A 22,659-nucleotide genomic window follows, 5' to 3' on the forward strand; every position below is an offset into this window, starting at 1 on the left:
AGCTCTAAGGTGTCAATGTGTGTCATCACTCATCTAAAGGTTGAACAATCATAGGGGGACAAAATGCATGTTGATGCATTATTCAATTCAGAAACTTACTATAACATAATAATCAACAAGCTAATGTGACACTTGGTCAAATTCTGATCATATTTTTTGAAATATCAAATCTGCACACCACTCTGCACTAAAAATACATAGGCTATCTTCCAGTCGTCACAGGATAATAACTTCCTTGTTTGTTTTAACAAAGATTTAATCCTGAAATAAATAACAGGCCTATGCTGTATATGAGTTGACAATAATTTCACATTTATTGTTGATGTACATTAGAAGCTCTGACAGCTGGGTGAAGTCATATTAAAAAGCAAACTCCCCTTCTGTTTCCATACAGGTTTGAACTGGTCTAATGTTCCCGCTTTTGGTGACTGAAGGAGACACCCAGAAAGTGGCAAGCAGACAAACCTGCTTTCTACTATTTGGATTGACCTCAGGCATTCGGTTGCACACATTGTGTCCCTGTGATATTTCACATACAAATATGTGTTTTCATGCTCAGGAACAAACTTTATACAACTGTGTCTGATAAAACATGATTAAACTGTACAAAATATACCATTACATTCTCTCAATTAAGTGCATAATATAATTAACAGCATCGCATTTTCTTCAGTGCTTATACAGTACAGTATAAACGTGGAGATCATTTGCTTGCATTTTTGTACACATCACTTTCAAAACCGAACATTAAACTGTATGTTTAATCTACATATTGTAAATGGGAAGAGCTTTGTTAAAACAAAATGTATCAACCTTCACATTCAAAAGGAAAAACATCTTCAGTTCTTTAATTAAAATAATACATTATGTAACACTAATGAGAAGATGGATTTTTTTTTTCAAAAGATATAATTCATGTTAAAGATTGTCATACAAGCTGCACTTTTTTGCCAATTTTAGCTCCTTCAAATGTAAGATCTTTTAATGTTTTAAACTAAGGTTTACTATCATTACAGCAATGATTAAAAACTGTGACAACAAACAACATCTCAGTCAAATATGTAGAGCTGTTGACCTGACACAGTTCAGGTCTCCTCAGAAGATTAACAGCGGATATGTATCACTATAGTGAAAGCAAGTTATACTGTAATGACTTTTTTTCCTACATCTTAAGCACAATTATTCATTTACTGACATGTTAGCCATAGTTGAAAGAGAAGAGCAGTAAACATCAGTGCTGTGAGACCTATTTTATATAAGGCATCAAAAGAGAACAACACTGTGTTCAGTTATTTTTGTAGGTTATTCTTAAGCCTTCAATAAACTCATAATATAAAACTCATTTGGACATTTAGTTGAAAAAACTAAACAAAACAAAACATGCTCCCTCTTTGTTTCTGTTCAGAGTATGTGTTATTCTTATATTGGCCAAAATAATGATATATTTGAATTATTAAATCAAGTGGTACACCCCTTTAGGACTTCCACTTAAAAGTCCAGCGATGCTGAGTGCAGGTCACTCTCAGTAGTAAACAACTATACAATAACAATGTAAACAATAGAAACAACAGTGTGATCTGGATGGCTGAGGCTGTTTCAGACGTTGGTGATTTCAACACTCTTGTAGGTGTGCATTGGGCTGCCTTTGGCCCGGGGCACGGCATGAACTCGGGCCTCTCTGGGCGGAGAGCCGCAGGTGCCGTGGAAGCCTAGACCTCGCTCTACAGAGTGGCTGTTTGCACGTAACCTCAGTGGACTCTGGAAAAAAAAAAAAAAAAAAAGGCATAAAAAAGAATGTGGAGTTTCTTTTTCAAAATAAGACATTGACACTTTTTTTAATGACTACTTCGGTCAAATATCAGCTGACATTGAAGTGATACAAATTGCAGGACTACTCACCACTGTAGTTGAACAAATACAGCTTCTGAACAATGCCACCTTTCTAAACCTTCCAACAATTAAACTTTCTCTCACTATTTGATAATTTTGAATGATCACTCTCTGTCATCATGTCCCACCTCAACAGTTCTTTACACAAATAAATACAACACAAAAATGAGAGATGTGTAATTGTATTAGGGCTTCAAATAGTTTTGTAATATGAATTGAGGGTAAATGAAATGATACCTTTCCCGATCTTCTCATCGACACCCTCTCCTCAGCAAAGCGGTTAACAGCCACAGGCGAAGAGGAACCGACAACCTCACTGCCCTGCTCTGAACTGCTGTGAATACACGACATTGCAAGATATATTCATTTATGTGCATGATGTTAAAGTTTAATCCTTAGATAATCACATTTATTTTCACAAGAACATGGTCATATAGTAAAGACAAAAAATAACTGAAGAGGATATATTTTTAATATCATAGAACAAAATCACTTTAGAGAAAGTATGCACCAAGAGTTAAAGGGTTTTTAACCCACCTGTGATGGATGGCAAGTGATTTCATCTCTTCGTACAGGTGCCGATGCAGCATGTGTTTGTTGCTGGGGATCCCCAGGGCTTTGGCCATGGTGTCTGTGTCAAAGGACGGGTCCAGAGCCATCACAGCTCCATGAATCCCTTTACCCTGAAGATTGTCTGCAAACTCCTGAAAATCACGACACAGAGGTAGACTTCAGACTTTATCTACAGTCCTGCCAAAAGTCACATTGTACATTTGTACAAAAGTTACATTTAATAGCAATTAAATGCAAACCACAGTCATGGTGAAACATCTTAAGTGTTTTAGTTTTGAAACATGTTTGCTACATGTTGGCCAAAAATAAGCAAGTCAAAATAAGAGACTCGTTGTGGATCCAGAAAAACACTTGTATGGTATCTTCTTAAGTGCTTTTCTTCTGTATTCTTTAAGCAGTGGCGAGGCACCACAACAAAAAAGCTATCATTATTTTTGAGGGAGTCCTAGAAACTAGTGGTATCTGGTTGCAATGTGTCCTTGAAATCTCCTGAGCGAAGTGTAACACCGTCACTGACCTCCCACCCACCTTGAGGTCTATGTCTCTGATCCACTTCATTACTCTGTGACATGTCCAAACAATGGGGTCCCGGTCTTGGTGCTCACATTTTGCCTGCTGTGTCTGCAAGGCCTGCGAAAACACAACACACAGATAACTGCGCAAGCACTTATGTGGTGGGGGCCGATGAACATACCGAGAGAGATCAGGGAAGGACAAGGGCCTGCTGCGATAATGCACCACCAAGGGCTCCTGTGTGCCTCCAGCTATGGTGGATAATATTGGGAATGACATGCTGTTTTGTGAGAGTAGTCAAGTAAAACCTAATGCAGTGATTGAGGAACAACTATTTTAGTATCTTTCATCTACTGTCATGTAAATCTCGATCTATAATCTGACCTCTTTATCAAAATTGAGTATCTGCAACAGCTGAATTGCCAGTAGCAGACTGGTCTGGTGGAACTGGTCGCCGACGTTGAGGAATCTCTCCAGGTCTCTGCGGCTCAGAGAGTTCAGCACTCGTCCGTCCACTAGATGAGTCTGGAAGGTCTGCGAGTATTGAGGCAACCCCACGTCACTCAGCCACGATGTTGCAACCCAGTGATGGTCCATCTCAGATGCTTTTGATAGTCTAGAAGATGATTAAACATCACCGATCAGCGGAGTTAGAAGTTTTCAGATCCTTTACTTAAGTAAAAGTAGCAATACCACACTGTGAAAATACCCCTTTACAACTTAAAGTCCTGTATTACAAATATTACTAGTATTATAAGCAAAATGTACTTAGTGTCAAAATGCTCAAATTGCATGAAAATATCCCCTATGAGTGTTATACTATTATATATTATATTGTTGGATTATTAATACTGGTGCAGGTAGCATTTTACTGTTGCAGCTGGTCCAGGTGGAGATTATCTTAACTATTGTTGTTGCTACTGTTGGATGGTGGATGGATTGATGATTTAAATCTTGATCTGCAAAGCAACCTGTAACTAAAGCGTTCAAATAAATGTAGAGGAACAAAAAGTACCCTCTGGATTGTAGCGGAGTAGAAATATAAAGTAGCATGAAATGGAAGTACAAGTACCTCAGATTTGTACTTAATTACAGTACTTAATTAAATGTACTCTTCCGCTGCTGATAAGAAATATTAAACTTTTAATCAAACAACTAACAGTTTTGTTAGCTGCTACTCACCCTTGGTCTCCTTCAGCTCTCCTGTAATCCTCAATGGCCAGTCTCAGTTTCCTGCGATGAATGGGGTTACTAATACCCAGACCCAACTCCAAATCCTCATCTGTGAGGCCTAGCAGCACCTAAAGAACAGAAATCCAGTTTAAACAAGAATAGCATCATACCCCACTCTTAAGCACAAAGCAAACAAACAGCCACTTGTATACCAAAGGTGTACCTTGCCACTTTTGACGTTTTCAGAGCAGGCTCGGATGTACATGGGCATTCCCATGACAACCTCCAGCCAGGCCTGGACTGCACCTGCCCTCCACAGCGACATGCATGTGTTTCGAGTGAGCTCTGCCTGCTGGAGGCGGTCCAGCTGCTCCTCTCCATCAGACAGGCTCTGCTGTGTGAGGCTGTCAGAGTCTGGATTGGTCAGGAGAAGTTATGGTGTGGCATACAGGAGGGGTTCAGGGTGAGAGGGATATGGAAATCAAAAAAGTGACTCATCTGGAGAAAGGTTAACATCAAAATTAGAGGGTGTTTCACTAAAGAATACACCTTCACAGTTCTCAGTTTGTACAGAGCAACACATTTGATGCTACACTAAAACATTAGAATTGTTTTTGTTTATCAAAAACAGAAGAGATTCTTTCTGGCTTTATTTATATCAATCAAAGTTATCGGTCAGCTGAATGAAAAGTAGTTTCAACCCTTTTTGTCCAATTTTGGCTTTTCTTTTAATTGCCCCTTTTGGCCACTAGATGGAACCAGAATAATTTACTGGAGCAACACTTCCTGTGTCGTTGATTTAACTGTACGGTATAAGGAAAAAGATTACCAGGTTTATTAAAGAAAAAAAGTAAACAAAATGTCATGGTTGAGTCCATCTACAGCAGAAATACAACCCACTTATTTCTTTTATGAGAGTGTAGTCTGGTGAGTTCTAAAACTACAGTATTATGTTTAGTAAAGTTGTTGAAAGACTTCAATAACTATCTGATGATTATGAGGGTATTTAAGACCATTAGGATAATGTATTAGAGACACAGGGATTATTCATAAAACATCATGCTCCTGCCCATTAACCGCCCATCTCAACAACAGGAAAACACTGATTCATACTGAACTCAGGATGAACTCTGCGTGTTTACCTATTTCGTCTCCACATGCTGACAAAAACGCATGCAAAGTCTACCATCTCTTTTTCAAAAGTGTTTCCACCAAAAAAAATGACACAAACTGAGTGATATGAATAATCCCCAGAGTTCAGAAACAGACAGCTGGTAATCACAGATGAGGAGTTACTCACTGGCAGGAGAGAGTTGCCATTAGAAATGGCAGAGGCGAGGGAGAGACACGTTAGACTGGGACACAAGAACAATATTACTCATGGAACAGAAAACTGCCACATAGGATGTATTCAGTTACTGGTTTTATTTTTAAAATAAGATTTCATTTCAATTATAATTCATTTTTGAAAATGCTAAAACCTCCTCAACATCTGGCTGCAACAGCTGCAGCAAATACATATTTGAAGTTACCTCTTCTTTGTCTTTTTTCTTTTTAAATAAAATACTTCAATAGATTTAATCTTTTCAACGTTTCCTAAATTACAAAGCATTTAACATAGAATTGTTAGAGCCACATTTGCAAGAAATGAGGAGGAATTTTACACAAAGCAATACAAAAACTAGAGAAGAAAAGAAAAAGGGACCGTGCATTCATAATGCAAGGAAAGATAACTCGGTAAAAGGAAAAGGTAACACAGAAGCAACACAGGATTGTGGAGACTATTAATTTGATTGGCAATGAATGGAAATCTAATCAAAGCAACACAGAGGGATCATGCAGGTGTTTAATGCACATTCCTTCGTCTCATATTGGCATGTTAGATAGCTCTCAGTAAGAAATGAGTCAGACATAAACAATGTTACGAGGCTAGTGCTGACAGTGACAGAATGATACGCAGGTTTTCTAAAGATGAGTGTTTGGAGCACTTTGGCACGCATGGTTTCAACAGAAGACGAGAGGTGTGCCTGAATATGCATCACTGTTAATCTTTTGTTTGTGTATTCAGGTCTGTGCAAATAAGACTCTTTTAAGTAAGATTGACTCTAAAACCTTTGGTTGGCCCAGACATTATTTTAGAGTAACTGATAATATGATGTTTAGTATAAAACGGATGAGGAACCCTTTACGAAAAAATGTCCTGCTGCCCTCGCAGTGATATGTTTAAATAATGTGAGCCAGCATTTGTAAAGTGAACATGATTGTAATCCTGTTCCAGCAATACCGCTCAAACAAAGTACTATTTTTGATTCCAACAAACAATTTGAAACAACAGCATTTGGCAAATTAAACTCCAAGAGATCAATTTCTTTTTAAGCCAATCTTATTATATCTCCTTCGTAATAAGAAATGGGCCAAGTAAGATTGGGAATAAGAAGAAACTTAGAAATCAATGTTGCAAAGCATGATAAAAGCAACTGTAAAGTAACAAAAGCCAAATGACATTTACAGTAAAAACACTAGTTTCACAATAACTCCTATTTACATATGAACAACAGTCCTTCAAGTCTCCAGTTATAAAAAAACATAAAACATTAAGACATTTGGAAGATAATACAGCATAAACATTTCTACACGTAATAATAACCCCATGTATATATTTATATGCATGTAAACATATATACATATGCATACATGTACATCTATAAATATATATCTAATTTACAAACAAACAATTTAAGTGTAATATACTGTACATTTATGAGAATAGCAGTCTCTTTTCTTTTAAAATGTACTCCCCTCCCCCTCCAGACAAACCCACACACAAAACACTCTTTACACACAGTTAAAGCCAGGTGGATACACACAAATTTAACACACACACACACACACACACACACACACACACACACACACACACACACACACACACACACACACACACACACAAACACACACACACAATCACCAGTCTGCATCCTCCTCTATGTAATAATCAGGGGTGGCTGTACCATCAAACAGGCCGGGGTCCAGTGACTTGCGCTGCTTGCCTCGAGCGAACACTCGAGACAGGGATCCCAGAGTCATCTTCTCCTTCTTCTTCTTACGCTTCTGGTCCTCCAGATCCTCCATGGACTGAATGGAGCAGAGGAGACAGGAAGCTTGGGTTTGTCCCATCATACAGCTGAGTTAAGGCAATAGTGTAACATTTTGGGAAATATGCTTATTCACTTTCTTACTCAGAGTAAGATGAGGAGATTGACACTATCATGTCAGTACAGTAAATATGAAGCTACTGCCAGCAGCAGGTTGGCTTAGCGTTGCATAAAGACTGGAAACGTGTCACGCCCAAATGTGACTAAATCTGCCTACCAGCACCTCCAAAGCAGGGGCAGGTTTAGAAAGTTTTGAATGAGGTGGACAGACTGGGCCACAGTTTTAAAAAAGGGGGACACATTTGTAAAATAAGTAAAAATGTGTGACTCAAATGAAAAGCATGGCTTCTTGGCAATAATAAACTGTACTTTATTACCTCCGGCCAGGAGGTCATGTCTGTCTGTCTGTCTGTCTGTCTGTCTGAATTAGCTTCATCAGAGGTTTTGTTACCTTTTGACAAAGCCAGGATAGCAGTTTCCCCATGTTTCCAGTCTTAATGCTAAGCTAATTTGCTGCTGGCTATGGTTCCTTCTTCAGCAAGACAAATCAGCGTATTTCCAAAAATGTTAAAACTATTGTTTTAAAGTGACTTAAATGCAAAATAACATCATCACCTCCACGAAGCAGGCAAGCTGACACCCCGCAGGCCGACAGAACAGACGGACAGAAACAAACAGGAAAAGACAAAGAGGAGGGCGGTACTTATAGAAAAGTGTGGAGGTGTGATTACTTGGTCAAGGGGGCCAGTCAGCTCTTACATTGCAGAGGGAGTGGGTCCGATGGCGAGGTGAGTTGATGTCGCTGGGCGTGGATGAGCGGTCTCCATCGGCTGCCGAGGCGTCAGAGATGACAGAGGGCTGGCGAGAATGGCAGGGGCTGATCCTTACCACAGCTAGATGTGCCACACATACACATGCGTACACACACATAAATTCACACATGTTGAAAAATACCCATTTAGTATGAGAAACCTCCAGGAAGCCCTCTGTTAGTTTGTTTAGTCTGTTAAAGCAACACCAAGCAGCACGGAGACTGAGAGGCAGAGCAGATAAGAGAGCTTACCCTGTCTGTCCGTGGTGTGTCCATGGTAGAGGGTCTGTTGGCTCTGACGGATGGCCGCAGTGAGCGGCAGGTCGGCCTGCATCACCCACTCCTGACTGCCATTCACTACGGGCTCTGTAGGCATGGCCAGTGAGTGCCGCTTCGGTACGTCTTTTGTCAAGGTGGCCAGAGACTGCTTTGCCTGGGAAACACACAAGAAACAGAAACTGAGCAAAACATTTGTACCTATACACACATATACACAAAACTAGTTATACACCACAACTAAATATGGGATCTTGATAGCTAAAGGATTATTGAGCAGTATTCTATGTTTGCTTATTGTCAACAAATCCCATGACAAGACCAAAACCAACAATGATTTTAGCCTTGTAAGTCCTATCTGTGTAGCCAAAAGCCTAATACTTCTCTTATTCATCATAGAGCTCTATTGTTGCACTGTAGTTTATTTTGAGTCAATCCCACATTCACCGTCCTGCTGCTGTAAATACTCACTATGTCTATACATCATCTACTCCTGGTTTAGTAATGTTTGCTTAAAACTACAATGCCCAGCTGTTTTAGGAACTTATTCAGCCTATTTTTATTTTTTTTTTAAGAAAAAAATAACTATACAAATTGGCTTGAGGCTTAGTGCCACAGCAGGGTAGGGAATTTCGGAACGTGTTGAGAAATTGAGTAATACATTAACAACAAAAATATTGAATAACAGCAGCTTTACCCTTTGAAGTTAGCTAACAGGCAATATTTCAATACAGCACATTAAAAACTGTCCATGTTGGTGCCCAAACTATACATATTCAATGTTTCCCACAGGATTTTACTGGATTTTACATTACTGGAAGCAATGCAAAGGCATTTCTCAGTGGTAAAGGTTAGTTGGAAATACTACGGTTTTAAATAGAGAGAGAGATAAGAAGAAAAACAAGGTAGAAAGCTATTTTGTGGTTTGGTTGCTTGACAGCGATGCAGCTCTGGCACTGATGTACCAACAAATCTAATCTGTGATGCAGCTTGATGGGAGGATCTTGTTGTGACTTGCCGAGGGAGGAAAGAGATTAATGACACACAGACTGACAACTATACCTCTGAGGCACCAACACAGACATAGAAATATAGGAATGAATTTGTTCCTCAGCCCGGAGAAAGAGTTAATGCTTTGAGAATGGAAAGGGATGAGGATAAAAAGCAGAGCAGCTTACTGCATGTGTTTGAACTGATATGAATACAGGGAAGGGATTGCAAACCCACACCTTGTTTGCATTTATGCCACAAACACCAGATAATGATGCTAAGGTGACACAATTGCGCTTGAGTTATTAATTCAACATTAACAACAATAGGCTGTGACTGGGTTTATGTGCAGAGTGACTCACCATGGTGAGCTCAGCCTCCAGTTCTTTGACCCTATTCTCCTTCATGTCCATCTGAGAACGCAGGATGTTGGCCTGTTCTGTGGCTTCTTTGGTCTGCCTCCTTAGGTCCCATTTCTCCCTCTCAAGCATGTCCTTCTCCTTAGCCAGGGCTTTCACCGCATCCTCACTCTCCTGAAGAACACACACAAAGACACGGTTAATCCTCGCCAAGCTCACTTTGAACAATCAACGGAGCTCGACATTTGTGTCAAGAAGTGTGAGCTACATTCTGTGCCATAACCTATTTCCAAACCTGTACTCTTTAAAAGGGTAGATACATGATGACACTGTGAGACAAATGATTTTAGTAGTGGCAGTAACATGTTGGAGAGTTTCAAATGATATATCGGCCAACAGTCCTTTTTCTACATCACATAAATAAACATTTATGATTGTGATGAATATATATAACGTTATACACCAAGTCCCCCAATTTAGCATTTATGAGCAGTATATAAACATTTAATAAAGAGTTTATAACACACTTTAATCTTTTTGTGCACAGACAGAGACATTTTTATGTGTTTATTAATGCACAGTATTAATCAACAATTATAATCTCTCCTATGAAGACATATTTTATATTATTACAACAGTGTTTGTCATTCATTGTTTGTACAGCAGCCTCTATGTATTGGTGTTGGTATAGGGTCTTATAGGCTAGGAGTTATAGTTGCATAGTTGTAACCTACTGCTTCCAAAGGTGGACTTTAAGTGGCAAAACACTGTTTCTAAACTATGTCAAACACGTCTTGGGATTTTCTGCACTGACATATCTAATCGGCCGACATACACCAACAACGATAAGCTATATCTACTGATACATCGACTGGGCCGGTGTTACCTTTCGGTGTTGGTCGTAGTTGCGTATGAATTCTCGCAGCTGGTCTTCTCTGTTCTCCAGTGTTGTGTACAGCTGCTGCATTTGACTCGCCAGGTCTGACTTCTCCACTTTTAAACGCTTACGGTCAGCTTTCATAGCTGTAGAACACAGAACTACACTTTCACACACTGAGCAGCACATACATGTGTAATTCAAGGAGCAATTTAAATGCCAATTCTACTGTCAAACTGAAGAAAACAAATATATGTCAGTGAGATTTGGCTGCCTCTAAATCAGAAGCAAAGCTATGAAATGGCAGCAAGGAACCACTAGGTGACACTGTGCCTTCATTTAATGAGGGGCTGCAACTGACGTTTTTTTTTTTTTTCAGAGAAAATTATGTTACCATCCTAAAAGATAGGTGGCACAGTGGCACTTGTTGATTCATACATTTAACGGTTCCAGCTGGCATGTGGAGAATGTGGATGTTAGCTCATGCTGGAGAAGAACAATTGGATCAGATTTGATTCAACTTCATTCTCTTGCAGAGAACAGTCACGATGCAACTGATGGGGGTCTTTGCAAGCAAAAATAATAGCAATGCTTTCTGGAGAGGTTGTGCTCAACGGAGAGGCTAGACAGGAACGTCTCCTTTCCATAACTGCACACATGACAATGATATGGGTCTTTCAAGTGGCATGCCAATATGAGAGTGTTCATTTATTAAACTTAACAATCAAACCTGTTTTGCAGCAGTTACACAACTCAGTTTACAAGCTTCCAGTTTACCGCCTAGTGTCTCAGAGCAAGGGAGAGAACCATGGAAAGCAATAGTGTTAAACTAAACTAAATCCACAACTGCCTTTTTCGTTATCCCTCCTTTTTTGTTGCAAGCAATTATCCTATAATAATAATTATTGTCTTATCATAGTTGGATTTGTTTTCATACACAAAATGAAAACAATCCATCAGTGCCCCATTCCAGTCTACATCAATACTACATTAATATTTCAGAGTAAAGCTTCTATAGAATGATTGATGGATGATAATTAAAATGAGGTGAACCTGGAGTCTACTTGGTTGCTCATCAGAGGCGACACCCATTTCTAAAAATGAACACATGCACATATACAGTATTTCTTGTCTACCCTCACAAAAACAATAAGATCTAAACATAAAAGATCAGGTTTCTCTTCTGGAATATTGTACACTGTTGCACATTTCATACCTTTGGCACATACAAGACAAAACTGGGACAGAGATGAACCCTAAAATAGATTTTTCCCCACAGTATCATCTTTTGATTGGCCCAACTTTTCTTTTTGTTTGCTGAGAGTGAAGAACGTGGACTAAACCACAAATGTGTACATCTACAGTATGATGATAAAATATGAATGTGTTGAAAAGAAGCAAATATCTTTATGGGCCTACATAAGTCACTGGTATTTTACTACTCAATGTTGAAACTGGAAGCTATGTCAGTCTGGAAGAAGAAAAGTGGGTTTGTAATGGATTGTAACAGATCTGAAAATGAGCTTAATTTTGTTTTCTTGTGTGCTTTTTACTGGAAGACAATCATAACATAACAATGATGGATGATGCACAAAGACTGAGTTGGCTGTTCACATACACTCACAAAAAATCAACTAGGGCATGTGTTTGATTTGCAAAATGGAAGTCTCAAATGTGTTAAAATCTGTTGTTCAATAAATGCTTCATTTCTGTTGTACATATATCAAAAAACATATGTTGGTCCAAGATACTTCAAAACAATGATTCTGATCGCTGATAGCTTTTAGGCCAACTCATTTGAAGGAAGATAGACAAATTTGAGGGTCAATTGTGTTATTATTGTTATTATGTCATGTTTCTTCTGGTTGTGTACTGTATGAGGCTTACCAGAAGAGGTCTTACTTTGATGTTTGATATATAGCAGTGTCTTGCAATCCAATGTCGGAAATTTTTAGCATGAACACAGAAATAAAAAAATGAACTAACTGACTGATATTGGCTGATACATAATTTTCTTCGGTGAGATAAAGTGGATTTCATGTAGTGTACAACATATTGTGGCTTGATGGAAGTCGAAAAGGGTGAAACTTCCAACTAAATGCTCGGACAGCTGTATTTGCTGTATATTCGAGTTAGCTGCTGTAAAGAAGGGACTAAAGAAGACGCCTGTGTTGGCTCCTGACCTTGTAAGGCCTCCTTGGCACGGTCCAGCTCCTGCTCCTTGTCACCCAGCTGCACACGGAGCTCGGTGGCTGAGAGCAGATCGGCAGAGCAGCCTCCCTGGGTCTCCTCCAGGTCCTTACTCAACATGTCCTTCATTTGCCTCAGCAGGTGGACTTCCTCTTGAAGCTGCACCACCTCCTCACGCAACAACACTGAAAGAGAAAGAGAGACAGTTTGGGAATTTAGAGTATGCAGAAGAGGAATGAGCAACCTGAGAGTGCTGCATTTAGAATCTAAAATCCAAAGAGAAAGGCAGAGGGAAGACTGAGGGAGAGTAGAAAACAAGAAAATCAAGGGAAGAATATGGTGAAAAGCTAAATGTAAAAGCATCATAAAAATGAAAATATAAATCAACACATCAAACCCCGTCAAGAATCACAGCTCCACCTCAGCTGTGTGGCCACAGGGGTTTAAGAAACTCAGATACAGAGGAGTGTCAGACTCAGAACTGAAACCTGCGAGGGTAGTGGGTAGGTGAGAACCAGCAATCTGACAAGAAAATAAAATATCAGCAACACACGCTTGAGACGTGCTCCTCAGTGTTGTGTTTCCCATCCGCTCCCAACCCTCGGGGAAAACAGGCAAGCAAATAGGAGCAGGAAACCAAGGAGAGGACACAGAGAAATGTTGAGGGAACAAACCGACGGGAGCTGGTGGATGCGTTTGCAGAGCAACAGGACAGAAAAGACGAAATCGATTAGAAGAGGTCTTTCATGGGTTCAACTTGAGTCCAGTGAGGAAAGTCCATACCAGCAACAGAGGAACAATATATGTCATGATGATTTATCTTGTATACACATAAGGGCACAAGGTTTGTAACAGAAGAATGGACACTTTTCATAAGAACAGAGACAAATGAAACAAGCAGCCAAAACATTCAATCTCTGGGCTTTGGATCATTTTTCGGGTTAAAATCAGCAATTTGAGATCTATGAAGTTGTAAATAGTATTTTCTACTACATTCTGGCATTTTATAGTCAAACGAATGAATCAGTTAACTGAAAATTGTCAACAGATAAATCAATAATGAAAATAATCATTAGTTGTAGCCCTGAACATTATATATAATGTAACTAGACTAAGAGTCTACAGCCAAGCTAGCGTCGCTGGAGGCAGTGATGCTCATTTTAAAGAAGAGCTAACAGATAGATAACAGTTGAAGTCCAATATTTGGTTTTGATTCTTAGCAGTTGTGGTGAATTAAATGTAATAAATGTTCAGAGGATGGTGCCAGAATGTTTTAAGTCACACATCAATAATTAAGAATACAGTCCTTGTTTTAATAGAGAACCCTTATATACTCCCAGTTATTACGTGAAAAACATTTAATTAGAAATAATTTGACCTATGGTGCTAAATAAATCAACAAAGTCACCAAGACAATGAATGTAATAATCTATCCAACAACTGCACAAATGTCAACCTGCTGGTGGAGCTAGAGGAAAAGTCAACAGATCACCAAAAGTAGTAGGCTTCATCCTCTGGGAACTATGCATGTGTGCACAAGATTTCATCACAATTGTTATTGCGTTATTTCAGTCTGGACCAAAATGGTGGAACGGACCGACCGACCGACTTGCATGGCTGAAAACTATAACAAATAAAAAAAGTGTGAGCATGCCCTTAATTTTATGCAGATCCCTACAAGACTCCATTAAAAAATTATATAAAATTCAAGACCAAGTGTGGATGCAACAAAGTATGTAGGCCTGTGTGTGTGTTTGTGTGCATGTGAAAGAAGTGAAAGGTCTCGGCAGGCCTGCAGCCAGACCTTGTGGGGCTGCAGCAGCTCCGATAAGAGAGGAAGGGAAAGTCCATCGGTCTCTGTCGACTCAGGACTATGGAAACACACTGGGTAGCTCTGTGCTGAATGTGACAAAAAGAGTTTGTTTCCCTGAGAGAGCAATCGTTCACCGCCTTCTTGCAGCCTAAATCCGCTTATTCATGTGTTTACCTACAGGCTCTCCTATATTTGTCGCAGGGAGCAGCAGCTGCTTTCGATGCCACTGGACAGAAGTGTGCATTTTTTAGGCACTTTATTGTGTTTGGCTTAATCTGCAACTTTAAATAGGCTGTTTAAATTACCAGCTGCTCTTGCTGTGCTGTGAAGGTTGATCTGCTCTAGTCGTGTTCAGCAGAGGATTTGATACTTACAGTGATTCTCAAAAAAACCAATTGTTGATGAGCCTTTTCCCTTTTTTACACAGAATCTATAAATATTTCACTAGCTTAGTGTTAAGTATCATCACACATACATTGGCTTGTGTGTCATACTACTTTAAGTCAATTCAAAACTGTCAAAATTGTGTCTTGAAGAGTATTTGCAGTGGATATAGTGAGAAATGTATAATTTACAGATTAATCAGTTACATAATTCTCCCAAATCCAATTTTGCATTAATTTCCAGCTTCAGACCCTCACCCAATAATATACACAGACCCACAAACATACACAAACACACTTGCACACTTTTTCCTTTTTCAGGTTATGAAATCGAGGCAAAGAAAACTTCCAGAGATCTTCCAATCTTCCCTGAATTTGTGGCCACAATTAAGAAATGTGTGAAGGGACACAGAAAAGCTGCTTTATTGCACACTGACTTGAGTTAAAGCTGACACAACCCATCTACCTATAGATAACGTACCTCCACATACAGTGTTTCATGCTATCTAAAAGCTATTTAAATGGACAGGAGTCATATAAACAGTACACTGCAGTCTATATGCTGCTATCCCTTGAGTGGTTGTGCAGTGAGCTTGGTCAAACTATTAGAGTCCTCCCACAGAATAAGAGAAGCCCACTCTTCTTCGTATTCAGCAGTGGCCCATTCTATTAACTTCTCATGCAAGCCTGATTAGAGTGTCCATCAAAGCCAGGCAGGACCAGGCTATCCCTCCCAGTCCCTTTTTCTCCCCGCATAGCAAAGCTGTCACAAGCCAACGCACACACACGCACACACACACACACACACACACACACACACACACACACACACACACACACACACACACACACACACACACACACACACACACACACACACACACAGAGAGAGCTGGGGAGAGGTGTGTAGTGGCTCTTGGCTCATGATTAGGCTTGAAAGAAAGCAGAGGCATCACTCTCTGCTTGGAGAGGAAGTGGGGGTTGGAAATGTGTGGGGATTCATGGACCTTAACTACTCTCCTATTAAGAATATGCAGGATTAAAGTGAAGCTATTTATATACATGAATGATCAAAGATGCTTAATGTGAGCTGTGTAGAAATATGTAGTTTGAATGAGAAATTTAATTTAAAGTTATTGCTCCTGTTGCAAAGACCCATATTCTTTTTTGAAGCAGTTTCAGACTGCTCTCAGTGCAACCGCATTGATTTGCTCTCATCATTAAACCATCTCTTTCCAATCAGGCAACTTTGCTTCGTAGATAGGGTATGCTGATCTTCATTTGACAATAACGCCTTCAGTCTCATTTCAATTTAAAAGAGTTAAAGGGTCAGTTCACCTAAATAACAAAACGTATTTGTTAATATATTTTCTTACTATCCTCTGGCTATCCATGCAAATAGTTTTGGTTTTGTTCACCAACGTTTTGAAATGTCTGTCTGAGATTTCTTCCACCACCCCAATGAGATCTGAGTAAATTAAATTTAGTTTGTGCTGCTCAAAGCGCTGAATAGTTTAAGGGCTGCAGCTAATGATTATTTTTTAATGACTAATGTGCCGATTATCGTCTCAATTAATCAATCAATTGATTTGTCTATAAATAGTCATAAAATAGTAAAAACAGGTAACATCTTTAAATGTCTTGTTCAACTAACAGTCCAAATCCCAATTCACAGTTGAGAAGATAAGTAGGATCTTCTTTTGGGAATATTTGCTTAAAAAAATCACTTAAATGATTAATTGATTATTAGAATAGTTGCCGATTAGTTTAATTATTATTATTTTTTATATATATATATATATATATATATATATATATATATATATATATAGATTATTCGAGTAATTGTCTAAGCTCTGAAAAGTTCCATTAAAACTCTTCAACAGCAAAATATCTATCCATAAACAATGTGCCTGTTACATTTGATAGTACGCAGACCTCCCTGTCACAGTTTTTATAGGGAGTAGTTCCAGTGGAAACTGTGCACATGGTGGTCTGTGGATTATACAGAATAACTGGGACATTGTAATGACAAATTGCTGTTGAATTGTTCAAATTTATATTTTCAACGCTGCAAGTGCAACAAACAGCAGAACTCTCAGACACACTAACTAACCTGGGCAGTATCTGCATGGCTAGATACCTCTAAAGGGTATAAGTGAGAATAGATTTTTTGTAATTTGTGTGAACTGACCCTTTAATTTAACTGAAATGTCCTATAAAACATAATGAATCACTGTTTTCAATGGACCATAGGCCATTTGAAAGCAAAACCATGAAAATAATATGGTACGATTGAGAGGGGTATCAAAAATCTCCAAAGTGACAGCAGCCAACTGTTCTGCCCTGGGGAGCTACTATGTGCATTGCTGTCACTTTTCCACCTCTGTCTCCCTGACAATTCAAATCTGTGTAATTTTAGTTAGTACAGTGGTTCCGCTCAGCTATATCTATCCAACACAAAGCCAGAGGCAATGCTGCTGCCTTTCCCTCTCCACTAATCTCTCAGGTATAGTAACAGATAGTTGGATAACAAGGTCATACACTATTTTACAACTTTACTACTGTATGTAGACATACAGTGCTGTCATAACTGTCCTCTTGAAGCAATATTTGTAATAGAAGACTCCAAAGCATATGAATAATGTCTTGTTGGACACTGGAGGAGTCAAGAGCATGAAACACATCTTCAACCTCTTTCATTTACCTTGAAATACCTGCTGAACGTTTATGGCTTTAACAAACAAGCACACTGTGGCCTTTTTAAAACAGGTGCTTTAACTCTTTCCTTACACTGTCATTTCCTTAAAGGTCTCATTTTTCTTGCAGCAGTTCTGACCTTGTAAACAACTATAACACTACTATACTATTATACTACTATACTCATTTATATGCACTGCTGCTGTTTGACAGACAGGTACAGTTTGGACAGAAGGGCTGCTTTGGCTGGTTTAACAGCTTTACCTACCATGAAACAAATATTTTAACAAGTCAATGGTTAAGATATGACTATATAGATAGTTCTTTTAAATCCAGGCTAAAGACTTTTCTTTTTGATGTTGCCTTTCTTTAAATAATTTTAAATTAATTGTTGGAGCAAAAGGATGAAAACGTTAATGGCTTTCTACAGAAAGTACTGATAGATGTGCTGCTGTAGCGTTGCATGGGGTGCAGCTAATACAGCAGAACATCAAAGCAACGTCATTTAATGGCGCATTTCTCACACAAATTACTATGCTGCAAATAATTAAATCAGTAAACATAGGGACACTAATATCAAAGTTTTCTTTAAACATAATTAGAAGCAATATGACAAATGTTCACTGGGGATGTAAAAAAGTAATACAACAAAAACTTTTCTGTAACTCGCTGATATGAGCAGAGCTGTTTCAAACAACCAGGAAACCTTTAAAATTCTTCATTAAAGCCTCATAATAAACTATTCTTTCATAAGCTCTTCTTATTGATAAACTTTACCGAGAACGAACCAATAAAAAAAAAAATTAAAAAAAAAATTGTTTCCCAGAAAAGCTTCCTGCTCAGAGGCTTCCTGTGAAACGGAAACATTGCATAAGTGAGCACCTGCAATGCATGTGTTGACTCAAACTGTGAGCTAATTTATACGGGCTCACTTGAATAAATTAGTGTTGTTAGTCTTGTGTTTACCTCAATTAGACATAAGTATAACTTTTATACCTTAGTGACTCTTAGTGAAATTCCTGCTCTATAATAACATGAATTATCAATTTGCCACCAGAGTCTTTTAATCAAAACCAGAAGTACAGGGAAACTACATTAATGTAAGCTTCTTATGTCCTGCACATTAAAAACCAGAATTAAAGATGACGGCTGGACAGAACAACACTAACAAACATATACCAACAGCTGCACGAAAAGCATGCTTAAGCATACTCTCTCAACTCCTTCATAAGCTTTACAAAGAAAATGTACTAATTGTTAATTTAACAGCATCTATCTCGAATGACAACAAGCAACATAGGGACCAAGGAAATGCACATCTTCGAATCTTAGGTTGCTCTGCAATTATCAACCTCAGGTCTAACACACCTTTACCTGACAGGTTCAATTTCGATCAATTTATTAAGCGATGAAACTAATCAAGGTTCACATAATACACTTTCTAATTCATACAGACAAATTATTAAATTGAGTGTGTTGAGTCGAGAGATGAAAAGCCAACTAACTTTACTCTAAAGTCACATGTACACTACTGTGCACTTTGCAGAGTGAAGACCAGAAGACAAACAGAAGCTTTGGAATTATATTTGTATTTTTGTATTTGTATCTCATCAGTAATGAGCATATACTCATCATTATATTAGTCTGTGCAGTGAAGTGTTTTCCCCTGTTGCTGCTGGATTACCTAAATTGTGTTTGAGTGGGCGTGCACGTGTATGTGCTTGTTTGTGAGTCTGTGTGTGTCTGCTTACAGCTGGCTATTTCTGCACTGTATTATGAGAGAAGCATTTGTCTGCTGAGCTCTGGCCTCCACTAATTACAGAATAAAGATCAGTTGAGATTGCTCTGGGAGAAGACAGCATTCTGCTTCAGCTCTTGATTAAACTCATCATGCAGGTAACACTATAGCCTTGACAGGCAGGAAAAATAAAGGTGTGGATGGACTGAAATAAACCCTGCAAGTTGTGTATCGACGACGAGTGTGCTCGTTTCGGGAGAATTAAGCTGCACAGGAGAGACTATGTTTAATATAGTACAGATAGCACCTGTCAAAACAAACTATCTATTTCAAGGCACCCCCTGATGTCTCAAACCTTATCTTTTTCTTTTTTTTTTTTTTAAACAATGTGTTTTTTGATACAGTATATAACAGTTTTTAGCCACGCTAGCAGCATGACTCTAGGGATGACAAAGTGGATCTGTTGGTCCACCACTTTGGTCCAGACTAAAATAGGATTGCATACATTTTTGTACAGACATTCATGGTGCCCAAAGAAGGAATTGTCATGACTTTGATGATCCTCTGACTTTTCTTCTAGCACCACCATTAGATTCACGTGTGGTTTTAAATGAAATATTTCAACAACTATCTATACTAACAATGGCATTCGTGTTCTGCTCAATATAATTTCTAATAACTTTGATGATCCCCTTACCTTTGATCTTGCACTACCAGCTGCTCAAAATAAAAAAAAATTCAGTTTAACCAGTGTAACACTTCAGACAAAATACCTGCAAAACTAATGCAATTCCCATCACCTTCAACATAGGACCCTTGGAAAATAGATCTACGATTACATTGTACCAAGTACAGCCTTACAGAGCTACTAGCAAAAAAAACAACTCCTGTACAACTAGTCCAAATTCTATGGAACTGATAAGTTTTCTTACAAGACGTAAAAGAAACATCCTATGATCCTTGAGCACACCATTTACATCTCGAGATAAAAGAACAGCCAAAATACTTGTTAAGGATTTATGAAAGAAAAGCATCAAATCAGCATGAAACCCAAATCTGACAGAAAGGAGGGAAAGAGAGAGAAAAGAAGACTGAGACTGAGAGGCTTCACAAATAAATCCATTCATTCTGTCAGCAGCTACCTGCTGAGCCTGAAATCCCTGGGAGGCCGGGTAGGTGGGTGGCAGAGGTAGGCTGCCGCTTATTTAAATCATCGGCAGGACTATATTTAGCATCTTCATTGTTAATTTGTGCTATAGTCACAGGATGTACTGTCTGGTAATGGAACAGAGGTTGTATAGACCTGCGTGTTTTGTATAGATTCAGATTTGACATGCTTAAATTAACAGCGGTAAAAGCAGTGACAAGCCTCCATCTCATGTACCGGGAGATCAAAAAGAACCCGGAGCAAACACCTGATGCCTTTATGCGCTAAGACTCCGAGCACTGTATTTCCTGCATCCTGAAAAGGCCCTGTATGCAAGGGTCAGGTCAATTTCCTACTCAGGGTATTACACTGCCTCTCTATAATATATACAGGCATTAATAATGCATGTTGCTGGCTCTCAAACCTACCTGACCAGAGTATTTACCACTTAATGGTAATTCATCGTGGTCTGACTCTGCAGACGAAACATCGCTATCAGGCTCAGTACATCTATAAAATTCTAATATATGTGTTGGTCATTTTTTTATAATTTTTACTCTTAAAGATACTTCACATACTGTATTTAAAAGCAGATAAAATGCTAATGTAGCACCACTAATATGGTTGAAACATCTGTGTCCTGCATGTTTGTATGTATGCTGATGTGTCTGAATACTGTATCTGTGCGTGTTTGCAAGTTGTGTACAGTATATCTGTGCAAGTATACAGTATCTATTGGTAACAGCTTCTATTAATTAATTGCCCGTGGGTTTACATTACAACTGAGGTCAGTGCAAGGATGCCAAGTGCAGATAGCTGTAATTGATTCACACGTTTATTATGTGAAGATTAGGCACGCTGCCAAAGATGTGCCACTGGAAGAGCACTGAGAACTTGGACAAGGCTATTTAGATTTCTAATACTGCTGTCAAGAGCTGCATTTTGAAAACATACCCTCTTACATACATACCGTGTCACTTGACACCTGCATCATTCACTGTGCATGGGCTTGGTTATATTGAAATTATTTTAGACGGTGATTAACCTGGCTGACACAGTGGCTCTAAACAGGAAACAGAGAGTCAGCACAGCCATGATACTTACTTACTTACTGCCCATTATGCCTGTTGGCATGTAGGGCAGCAACAAAGGATTTCCACTCTTGTCTGTTTTGGGCCAGTGTCTTTATAGAGCCCCAGGTGTGATGTAGGGTCTTCAGCTCTCCCTCCACCACAGCCATGATAACATGATGATTTTGTACAGTAATTGTAGTATGTATAAGCATTGGATATCCTGGTTTTCAATTCTGTCAATCATGATGACCCTTATCCTTCTTAAGCTCCATGCAGCAGGTGACGTGTCTGGGAATGCCCCCCCCAACAGCACTAAGGATTGAACCCTCACACACTGTAACCTGAGTACAGGAAAGTCTCCTGACAAATTTAGAAGTACTTCATGAAATCACGTTACCTGGACAGAAGCATTTCTGTGGGCAGTAAGATGTGAGGCAGATATTCATATTGTATTTAATTAAAGAAATAGTTAAACATTTTGTGAAATACGTTTATTCACTTTCTTGCCTTTCTTGCAGAGAGTTAGATGAGAATCTTTAAGTGCATACCGGTAAGCATATTTCACAGAATGCCAAATTATTCCTTTAATTAATTGGAGTGCTGTTAATTTCCTGTTAATAAGCACAATAGTATTGTTTGACCAACTCAACATATTTGGAGGTCACCAAAATGCCTTCATTTAAAATGTAAATAAATGACTAAAAAAGTCAACCTGAGGGCCCTCAAACTCTTGCCGATTTCACAGTGGGACAGTCCTGACCCTCATGGACTTAGTGGGTGCATGTGTCAAAGTCTGCAAGTCCATAAGGTCTAATACTGGAATTGGGTCTTTAGTATCTCCAAAACACTGGCTGACCAGAGTAATCAGTAAAGGGATGGGTCCATTAATTCGACCAACTTGTATAAGCCACTGAGGACCAATATGCCACAGGTACTATTATCCCTGTTGTATCTATAGTGGGGACTTAAAGGTGCGCTAAGTGATGTGACACGTTTTT

At 38.9% G+C, this 22,659-nt stretch overlaps 2 protein-coding genes across 4 annotated transcripts in view; both read right to left on the minus strand.

Annotated features, from left to right (window-relative positions):
* Nucleotides 1-283: 283 nt before the first annotated feature.
* LOC144517005 (kazrin-A-like) lies at nucleotides 284-4,596 on the minus strand. The gene is made up of 7 exons (XM_078248775.1): nucleotides 4,373-4,596; nucleotides 4,159-4,277; nucleotides 3,361-3,592; nucleotides 2,992-3,093; nucleotides 2,428-2,594; nucleotides 2,128-2,224; nucleotides 284-1,758 (listed from the first exon to the last, which is right to left on the minus strand). The coding sequence occupies exons 1-7, from the start codon at nucleotides 4,472-4,474 to the stop codon at nucleotides 1,597-1,599; spliced, it is 981 nt and encodes a 326-aa protein (XP_078104901.1). The 5' UTR covers nucleotides 4,475-4,596; the 3' UTR covers nucleotides 284-1,596.
* A 963-nt stretch (nucleotides 4,597-5,559) lies between these two features.
* Nucleotides 5,560-22,659, minus strand: part of LOC144517004 (kazrin-like) — a 62,184-nt gene continuing 45,084 nt past the window's right edge. For 2 of the 3 annotated variants that reach the window (XM_078248772.1, XM_078248774.1), the window contains 6 exons: nucleotides 12,801-12,992; nucleotides 10,627-10,763; nucleotides 9,744-9,914; nucleotides 8,368-8,548; nucleotides 8,064-8,197; nucleotides 5,560-7,284 (listed from right to left, as the gene is read on the minus strand). In XM_078248772.1, coding sequence (XP_078104898.1) covers nucleotides 7,114-7,284; nucleotides 8,064-8,197; nucleotides 8,368-8,548; nucleotides 9,744-9,914; nucleotides 10,627-10,763; nucleotides 12,801-12,992 — 986 coding nt within the window. In that variant the 3' untranslated portion in view covers nucleotides 5,560-7,113. Of the gene's footprint in view, nucleotides 7,285-8,035; nucleotides 8,198-8,367; nucleotides 8,549-9,743; nucleotides 9,915-10,626; nucleotides 10,764-12,800; nucleotides 12,993-22,659 lie in introns of all 3 variants that reach the window. The other variant, XM_078248773.1, reaches the window with a different exon arrangement.

The sequence above is a fragment of the Sander vitreus genome, chromosome 4 (assembly GCF_031162955.1).
Source record: "Sander vitreus isolate 19-12246 chromosome 4, sanVit1, whole genome shotgun sequence".
Classification (NCBI taxonomy): domain Eukaryota; kingdom Metazoa; phylum Chordata; class Actinopteri; order Perciformes; family Percidae; genus Sander; species Sander vitreus.